Here is a 10,067-nt window from a genome sequence, read left to right on the forward strand (position 1 = left end):
CAGAGCTGAGAAAGGGAGTGCAGAGCTGAGGGAGTGGTTTGTGGAGCTTAGGGGGTGTGGTGCAGAGCTGAAGGAGTGTGTGCATAGCTGGGGGGGGGGTGGTGTATAGCTCGGGGAGTGAGCCATAGTGTTGAAGAGGTGGGGTGTAGGACTAAGGCAGTGAGGGCATGGATAAGAAGTTGGGTGCAGAGCTGAATGGGTGAGGTACAGAGCTAAGAGAGTGTGTGCAGAGCTGAGGGAAGGTGGGGGGAAGAGCTGAGGGGGTGAGGTGCAGAGCTGATGGGATCAGGTGAAGATCTGGTGGGGTGAGGTGTACAGCTCAGGGAGTGAGCTGCAGTGTTGAAGAGGTGGGGGGTGTAGGGCTATAAGGAAGTGGGTGCATGGATAAGAAGTTGAGTGCAGAGCTAAGAGAGTGTGTGTAGAGCTGAGGGGTGAGGTACAGAGGTGGGTAGGTGGGATGCAGAGCTGAGGTGCAGAAATGGAAAGGTAAGGTGCAGAGCTGAGGAGGTGAGGTACAGAGTTTATGGGATCAGAGGCAGAGCTGAGGGGTGAGGTGCAGAGCTGGGAAGGTGATCAGGTGCAGAGATAGGAAGGTCAGGTTTAGGGTTGAGTGGATGAGGTGCAGAGCTGGGAAGGTTAGGTTGAGGGGGTGAGGTGCAGAGCTGGAAAGGTTAGGTTTAGGGTTGAGGGGGTATGGTGCAGAGCTTGGAAGGTCAGTAGCAGGGTTGAGCGGGTAAGGTGCAGAGTTGGGAAGGTGAGGTTTAGGGTTGAGGTGGAGGGATGCAGAGCTTGGATGGTCAGGAGCAGGGTTGAGCGGGTAAGGTGCAGAGCTGGGAAGGTCAGGTTTAGGGTTGAGGGGGTGAATTGCAGAGTTGGGAAGGTCAGGTTTAGGGTTGAGGGGGTAAGGTGTAGAGTTGGGAAGGTCAGGTTTAGGGTTGAGGGTGTAAGGTGCAGAGTTAGGAAGGTCAGGTTTAGGGCTGAGGGGGTGAGGTGCAAAGTTGGGAAGGTCAGGTTTACGGTTGAGGGGGTAAGGTGTAGCGTTGGGAAGGCCAGGTTTAGGGTTAAGGGGGTGAGGTGCAGAGCTGGGAAGGTCAGGTTTGGGGTTGAGGGGCAGAGCTGGGAAGATCAGGTTTAGGGTTGAAGGGGCGAGGAGCAGAGCTGGGATGGTCAGGTGCAGGATTGAAGGGGTGAGGTGCAGAGCTGGGAAGGTCAGGTTTGGGGTTGAGGGGGTGAGGAGCAGAGCTGGGAAGGTCAGGTTTGGGGTTGAGGGGGTGAGGAGCAGAGCTGGGAAGGTCAGGTTGAGGGGGTGAGGTGCAGAGCTAGGAAGGTCAGCTGCAGGATTGAGGGGGTGAGGTGCAGAACTGAAATATTAGCGTCTATTTACGCCAACTTCAGCAGTACAATGCAGTGGCTGTGCGGCGAGACAGCTGCAGTGCCAATGGCGATGTACTGCACTTTTACCCAATGCAGTCCCTCTGCACCAGGTGTGAATGGGTCCTTATTCTTCCCTTGATTGCTGGGTTCTGTAGTCCAATTGCAGCTCATATTAACCAGACAACATTCTGCACTTCTCCATTCTGGTTATAATTTTCTTTTGATAATAATCATGTAATATGCTGACACCGGTATTGGTGTGAGCCTAGGACACCCCCTAGCCCAGCCCCTCCTAGATCTGTCCTCTATACCCACAAAACAGCCCATTATAGAGCACAATAATCACACGCCGTTCTCTTCCTTTAATACTCATTAAAGGTCTTTTTTTTTTGTACTTTAAAGTTGTGCAATTGCTCTTCTCTAGCAGCAGAAAGAAAGGAGTTTTCTTCGAGTTAAACGGCTAAAACTTAATCGCCTTAAATGTGTAGCACTGAGGTGCCAACTTCAACACCAATGTGAAGATAAAGAATAGAAAAGTTCACTTGGCCCCGAGGAAGGAGAAAAGGAAAGTGGAAACAAACGCCATTCACCGGCTACACGGTAATTAATCTGTAAAAGCCGACTGGGTGTTCCTGGTGTCTTCACTTGGATGGCAACATAAAGATCTGGAAACAGAAGGATTGTGTAAGAGCGGATTTCCCCTTATAGGAAGAACATCACCTATCCTGTAATAGAGTTCAAAGCAGGGTTGCCAACCTCCCGCAGCATTTTTTACTGACAAAACATGGAAAATGTACTGGCGGAGCACAATTTTTACTGGTAACCTGAGAAATTACAGAACTCCTATTGAAAACTAACACAGTGAATATTTGAACATTATAAACATGATACAGAAACACTGACAATACCTATAGGAAAGTCATTTGCTGGATTTACACTTAAAGCGGGATTCCGGGAATATATATTTTTTTTTTTTTGCAATCCACAATACATTATGTAGCGCCCCCTTACTTTCAGTATGGGCACTACACTAAAGTTAGTGGGGAGTGGGAGAGTTAGTTTGCTCCCATTCACAATTTACTAAATTGGGACTTTCTGTCATTCCAGAAGTGTCCACTGGGTCAGTCTGTATTCCAGGGATGTAGTGCCATCCCTGGCCAGCAGTTGGCGCCAGAGGGGTTCTGGCGGAGCAAGTTTTCCCCAGCAGCCAATCAGAGGAGTTTTCCCTTGCGGGGCATGCTGGGGGAGAGTATATCTGTGACAGATGTCATGTGCTCTAAAATCTTCGCTGGGTCCCGGTTCCAGGTGTGGCATCCACCTTCAGGGTGCGCGCATCCATGGACCCCGCCAGCGCGGCCCACCTGGCCAAAATTGCAAGCTACGCAGAACCTCATTCGGAGGTAAAACTCCAGTGACTTGCTGGATCCCCAGTTCTATTGAGAGGATCCCAGGCTGTGTGCAGTTCGATTTGGGGGTCGGCTTGAGGAGAACCCGGAGGCAGGTTGTCCAACAGGGCTTGAACGAACCAATCGGGGATCTGGTGACCGGAATGCTGACAGGTAAGTTTTGCTGTCATCCGGTGACCTTTGTTGAAATCTACTGGGAGAATTCGCTCCATTGATCTATTCAGTTCACTTAAAATAATAGGCCTGTGGCAGGGGCCCTAGAGCCAGGCCTGTGAGAGAGACCTGTTCCTCCCAGTAATCTAAAGTGACATCTCAGCTGCCAGGCTTACGATAGGGGTCTGTCCGGGGACACTTCACCCATTCTGGCTAGAGTGGCGACGAACAATAATTTGATAATTCTGGGCCATATTCTGAGTAAAGTTACGATGGAGCATCTCAGGATACTCCATCGTATCTCTCTTTTTTGGCCAGTGTATCTATGCGAGTGATTCTTAGAATCATTTTCGCATAGATACGCTGAAGATCCGACATGTGTAAGTCACTTACACTGTCGGATCTTAAATGTAATTACTCCACCGGCCGCTAGGTGGCGTTTACATTCAGGTCTCATTTGTTTATGCAAATGAGCCTGATACGCCGATTCCCGAACGAATTCGCGTTGCGTAACCGTCGCTTACGTCGTTTGAGTAGGCGTAAGGTTACCTCTGCTATATGAGGGGTAACCTTACGCCATTCCCATGTAGCCCATGTTAAGTATGGCGTCGGGTCCGCGTTGTGTTTTCCCGTCGGGTACGTCGTTTTACTAAGTCGTTCTTGAATACGACATTATGTCAATGACGCACACGTCGGCGTCATTGACGTTTTATGCCGAGAACTGGAGCATGCGCACTGGGCTATTTTAAGCCCGGCGCATGCGCAGTTCGTTAGAATCGGGGGCGCGCTTAATTTAAATAGAAGCCGCCCCCTTGGATTTACGCGGGGATACGCCGGGCCAAATACACTACGGCGCCCCAAACTACGGAGCAAGTGTTTGGGGAATACAGCACTTGCTCCTGTAGGTTGGGGCGGCGGAGTGTAAATGGCTTACGCGCCGCCCGCCTACTTTCTTCAAGAATATGGCCCACTGCGAGCAGGATTGCTCGGTTCATATCCAGGCCTGATACTGCAAAGTTTTCTCCCTCTCTTCATCAACCTTTCTCTTCCCATTGAAGTTGATGTTGGCCGTGTTGGCCTGGAAATAAAGCATTGGAAAATCTCCATTCACTGTCTGGACCTTCGCTCACTACTTTGTTCTACAACTACACCCCTAGACCACACCAAGGTAACTTAATATGCCGATCCCAACAACAAATCAGCGGCTCCTTCAGGGGTAGCACTACACGTGGGGGCTCGTCCGGGATTCGGCTGTTACCGTTGGCAACAAGAAAAGTGAGTGACAATTTATTGGAGAGCAAAAAGTGTTCGGTATCTTGTTTTTGAACTGTCCTGCAGCGAGGGAGTTAACCCTGCATCGCTAAGCTTGGGCGTACGTGCAGCACGCCACGCGCCCACAACGTGTCAGGTCAAGTTCTTCCAAGTGGGAGGAGCCACCCTCCCCTGCGTGAGATGTGCAGTGGGATTTCGCACCAAGAGAGCAGGAAACGCCCATTTTTGCGCCAATTCGGCAGAATTACCATTTCCTAAGTGGAGGATGGATCGTGGAAGAGATGTCTGCTGACATGACATACCTTGCTGCCCCTCCTGGGCTGAGACACCCGATAACCACACCCGGGATACCCTCTGTGATTGTCCCGCACGGAGTACCCATGACAGACACGGGCATACGGCTGTCCACTAAAGGACAGTTTGCGTTACTGTCCTACGAAGGGACAGAAATGTTGGGCCTGGCCTGTCATCGGTGCCAGGAGTTGGCCGTCCGCCTCCTGCCCTTTTCCCGGTGTCCTGGGTGCTGGGCACTTCTATTCAATGTCGTCCTGTCTGTCGGTCTCCCGAAAGATTACCGGGTGGATCGTTACTCAGGAGAGGTCACCGCGGAGGTGGAGGCCCCATGGCCAGAAATTCTCCCCTCCGAGGAGAACGTGGGGTCGGAGGCCCAGAGTGATGGAAGTACTAAGACTTCATTGCCGGCTGCCTTATTCTCCCACCCTCAGAAGGTAAGCCCGCTGGACGGGATGGGGAATGCCAGTGACTGTATGGCCCGCGCAGCATGCGTGGAGGCCGAGATCATCCACGAGGCCGTCTCCATCGGTGCAGCCTCCATCAAGTGTATCGCTACGGGAGGAAGGCCTCCCCGGCCAATTGACTGGGATGCGTGGAGAAAATCTCATCACTCATCACTGCCCCAACTAAGGCCTTCAACTACCTCCCTGCTGGAGCGGAGGATTCATCCGATCCCGAGTTTTGGTCAAGCGGATCACAGACAGATTGTAATGACCTGCCCGACCATCTCTTCGAGCCACGGTTTCCTGAACAACAGGGCTTTGGGGGAATTTGGGCCTCAACGAGGAGAAAGAAGAAGAAGCGCCCTGCCCGAAGTGCTTCTTGTGACCGAGCACTGCGTGTCTGCCTTGAGGAGCTGGTGAGTTTGTGTTGTGTGATTTCTTTGACTCACCGCTCCTCCAACCTGGGACATGCCATCTTATGCGGGCGCCCGATGTCTGTGTTACCGACCCTTTCTCCTACGTGGCCGAGTAAGTTTTTTGTTGTGTTGCCAGGCACTCACCTGAAGGGAAGTTACGGACAAGTATGCCCCCACTCTGTTTTGAACTTTCCTCCCAGTTTCCCCTTTCCCCCCTACTCCTCCAGATCCACATAGACTTTTGTGTGAAGGACTCTTGGGAGGGGTTTGGGTTCAGTCAGTTAGAGTGGGACCTTGTAAGCTTCTTTACTGCAGCTTTGGAGAGAATTCAGCGAGGAAAATAACTATTTCCCTTTTTTTTATTTTACTTTCCTTTGCTGCCACTTTTTCACCTTTGAAATTTGAACTGCCGCAGTACCAGCGCACTGACCGCTAGGGGCAGTGTTCTGCACCGTTGCTTTGCAGAGAAAAAAAATGTTCATATTTCTTGCATCAGAGTATTTTTTTCCTTACAGCACTTATACTGAAACATATCATACTTACCACTGTGCAGTTCGTTTTGCACAGAGTGGCCCCATTCTTCCTCTTCTGGGGTCCCCCGGCGGCTCTCGCGGCTCCTCCCCGCACGAGATAACCCCCTGGGAGAAGCGAAAGGCGAACTCGGCCACACCCACGACATCCGCGTCATTGGATTTGATTGACAGCAGCGGGAGCCAATGGCTGCGCTGCTATCAATCTATCCAAATCAAGAGACGGGACCCCGTGGAGAGAGGGACAGCATGTCCATGTTGAGGGAAATACGGGGCTCAGGTAAGTGAAACGGGGGGGGGGGGGGGCTGGGGGTCCGGTGACTGCCAGGTGTTTTTTCACCTTAATACATAGGATGCATTAAGGTGAAAAAACAAACCTTTTCAACCCCTTTAAAGGTTAGATACTCTCCAATACCCCCAATACTCCGCAATACCTGCTAATATGACAGAAACAAGATTTTTATTTTATTTTTTTACAGAATTTTCTGTGTTTTTTCTTTTATAGCGCAAAAAATAAAAAACCCAGAGGTGATCAAATACCACCAAAATAAAGCTCTATTTGTGGGAAAAAAAGGACAAAAATTTCAGATGGGCACAATGTTGTATGACTGAGTTATTGTCATTCAAATTGTGAGAGCACCGAAAGCTGAAAATTGGTCTGGTTAGGAAGGGGGTTTAAGTGCCCAGTGGTCAAGAGGTTAAAGGGCCCAGAGGTCCCCAGGGCAACCCCCCAATTCGTGGCACCCCCGCTTCTCAATTCACACAGCCCCCCACTTCTCGATTTTCTCAATTAGCAGCGTCACCCCCCCGCTTCTCAATTCGCGGGTGCCCCCCGCTTCTTATTTTGAGTACCCCCCCCCCCTGGTTTTCTGCTCCAGGGGGCCCATGCCTGAAGCTGTGTAAGGGGCCCCATAATTCATGATGGTGGCCCTGCATGTGGATTAGACTTACAAATTAAAGCTGAACTCCAGCTAACACTTGATAAGCAGTTCAAGCAACACGTTTTTTTATTTCCTTTTGGGATAAAGATGTGTATAAAATCTAGTCATTGTAAGCACTCCCATCACTTATATTTTTTTTATCTTTCAGCAGACTATTTATTTGTACAGCAGAGCTCAGAGAAGGTCGGGGAAAAGCAGCACAAGGAATCGAGTGCATTGCACTGCAAGCTGATAGGAGAGAGCAGAGTGAAGGAAATATAAGCTCATCAGCTACTCCTTTCGCTGTTCATTCATGGAGGGGGGGGGGGGGGGGGAGGGGACATGTCATTGAAAGTGAAAGTAAAGTTTTCAGCAGAGACAGAATGAATACCCTCCCCTGACAGACATGACGGTGCTGGGTGGCTGAGCTGCATAAATCTCAGGACTGGATGGACATGAATGCAAATCTTTTGGCAGATAAATAAACTCCCCCATATACAATTATTCTCTGCATTTAGCTGTTTGCCCGGAGTTCAGCTTTAAAGGAAATCTGTGCTGAGTGAAATCCAGGGGCTGTCATGTTAATTCAATGACTTCAATGCTTTGAGTCACTGACCACCAAACCTCCAATGTGACAAATGACAACACAGGAGTACAACTGGGAGACAAGAACATTAGTTGTCACCCAATGACAGGAAGCGCCTAAACAAACACCGCCATGCCAGGATCACCAGGCATTATTTTAATAAAAGCTGTAAATTAATAATATTGAAAATTACTTTTAAAATGGAATGAATGTATAAAGTAGAACGCCGGCCAAAATTACAAGATTAAAATGAACGACCCGATACAAAATACAATAAAAAAAAACTGCACCTAAATGCTTAAAGCGGGAGTTCACCCGAATTTTTTTTTTTTAACATTAGATTCATGCCCATTTTGTCTAGGGGAATTGGGTGTTTTTTTTTTAAATCAAAGCAGTACTTACCGTTTTAGAGAGCGATCTTCTCCGCCGCTTCCGGGTATGGTCTTCGGGACTGGGCATTCCTATTTGATTGACAGTCTTCCGACAGGCTTCCGACGGTCGCATCCATCGCGTCACGAGTAGCCGAAAGAAGCCAAAAAGTCGGTGCGGCTCTATACGGCGCCTGCGCACCGACGTTCGGCTACTTTCGGAAAATCGTGATGCGATGTATGCGACCGTCGGAAGCCTGTCAATCAAATAGGAACGCCCAGTGCCGCAGCCCATACCCGGAAGCGGCGGAGAACATCGCTCTCTAAAACGGTAAGTACTGCTTCGATTTAAAAAAAACACCCGACAACCCCTAGACAAAATGAGCCTCAATCTAATGTTAAAAATTAACTTTTTGGGTGAACCTCCACTTTAAAGGGGTTGTAAAGGTTTGTTATTTATTTTCTAAATAGGTTCCTTTAATCTAGTGCATTGTTGGTTCACTTACCTTTTCCTTCTGTAGCGCCTATGTACCTTACAGTACCGGTGCTAGCTACATTTATGTGTAGATCAGAGTGTAGTTAAACTCTGATCCAGATTGTTAGTAGCAAAATGCGGTCTCTGTCTCAGTCTTGGCTGTGCTGTGAGCCCATTCTGCTGTACTGGGGTGTTCTTCCAGCCCCGGTGCTGCAGGTGGCAGCAGTGGAGTCGAGGTTTGGGTGCTCTTTCCCAGCAGCCAATCACGAGGGTTTGTTCTTGCTGGGCATGCTGGGGAGGGGTATTTATGGGGCAGACGGTAGGGAGTCAATCTGAGGAGCGCCACTGAGAGGCTGGCGGTTCAAAAGGGCCTGGACATACCACCGGGGATCGAGGTAGCCGGACACTGAGGGATTGATCACCCGTCGGTCGGTACCTGGGCGGCAAGTTGAAGGAGATCCAGACGTAATTCAACCAAGGAGGCATATCTCCAATAATCCAACCCAGAGGGGATCTGTGGCAGAGGTATCTTCTGAGGCTCATTGAGAGGGGTCTGTGGCAGAGACTTTCTCCCAAGTTCAAGTTCACCAAGGAGGGTCTGTGGCAGAGACTTTATCCTATAATTGTCTGAGCTTAAAGGAACCTATTTAGAAAATAAAAAACGAACCTTTACAGCCCCTTTAAGTGTTTACAAGCAGGGCTTTTTTTCAGGGGGAACTTGGGGGAACTCAGTTCCACCACCTTTGGCTCAGACCCTTTGGTGCCTGCTGACCACAATCACTTGTAAACACAGAAGTCTGGTTTCTGTGTTTACAAGTGACAGCTCTGCACTCTGTGTGTAACCCCCTGAACTCTGCACTCTGTATGTAATGCAATCCTGGTATTTAATGCCCCTTTAATACCCTTCTACTGTTTGTAAAATCTGAACGGGGTCGTGATTGAGTTCCTGCACCTATTTTCTGAGAAAAAAAGCTCTGTTTACAAGCATCAGGTGTTTTCAGGCACAAGTCAGGAGATGGATACAATTTTTTTTACAAAGGTTTTATCATTGATAAGCCTTTGAATTTTTTTTTATCCATCTCCTGACTTGTGCCTGAAAACACCTGATAACTTATTAATGCCCAGAAGCACAGTGAAGTCTAGAAGTGGAAGGTAAAATAAAATGAACAGCAGTTTATAAATGTTTTATTTTACTTTGATATTCATTCACTTGAACACCAGGGGGGGCTCAATTTTACCACCCACCTAAACAAAGGCATTGGCCCGGATTCAGGTAGATTTGCCCCTTATTTACGGAGGCGCAGGGCAGCGTTTTTGCCCTGCGCCCCCGCAAATTTACTGCGCTACCCGCGATTCACGGAGCAGTAGCTCCGTAAATTGCGTGTGCGCTGTGTAAACTTGCCCTGCGTAAGGGCGCCTAATGTAAATGATCCCGTAGGGGGCGGGAATCATTTAAATTAGGCGCGCTCCCGCACCGAGCGTAGAAACGCTTCCCGACGTGCATTGCGGCAAATGACGTCGCAAGGACGTCATTTGCTTCAAAGTGAACGTGAATGGCGTCCAGCGCCATTCACTAATCACTTACCCAAATTACGTAAAATTCGAACGTCGCGACGCGGGAACGACGGGTATACTTTAGCATTGGCTGCCCCTGCTATTAGAAGGGGCAGCCTTACGCTAAACACGCCGTACGGAAACTACGTAAATTGCAGGGCTCGCGCAACATTATGAATCGGTGTTAGTATGCAATTTGCATACTATACGCTGACCACAATGGGAACGCCCCCTAGCGGTCAACGCAAGAATGCAGCCTAGATATGCGCGGGCAAG

General features: G+C 49.3%; 1 protein-coding gene across 1 annotated transcript; it reads right to left on the reverse strand.

Moving 5' to 3' along the window:
• Positions 1–529: 529 nt before the first annotated feature.
• LOC120941053 (vegetative cell wall protein gp1-like) lies at positions 530–4,505 on the reverse strand. Its single transcript, XM_040354292.1, has 2 exons — positions 4,454–4,505; positions 530–1,332 (listed from the first exon to the last, which is right to left on the reverse strand). The coding sequence occupies exons 1-2, from the start codon at positions 4,503–4,505 to the stop codon at positions 530–532; spliced, it is 855 nt and encodes a 284-aa protein (XP_040210226.1).
• Between the last annotated feature and the right edge of the window lie 5,562 nt (positions 4,506–10,067).

Source organism: Rana temporaria, chromosome 5 (genome assembly GCF_905171775.1).
Source record: "Rana temporaria chromosome 5, aRanTem1.1, whole genome shotgun sequence".
Taxonomy (NCBI): Eukaryota; Metazoa; Chordata; class Amphibia; order Anura; family Ranidae; genus Rana; species Rana temporaria.

Coding starts and splice junctions, on each gene's coding strand:
- LOC120941053 (XM_040354292.1), bottom strand. CDS start 4,505: ATGTCATGTCAGCAGACATCTCTTCCACGATCCATCCTCCACTTAGGA. Junction 1,333..4,453: donor CATCCTCCACTTAGGAAATG/GTAATTCTGCCG, acceptor TCAATCCTGCAG/CTGACCTTCCTAGCTCTGCA.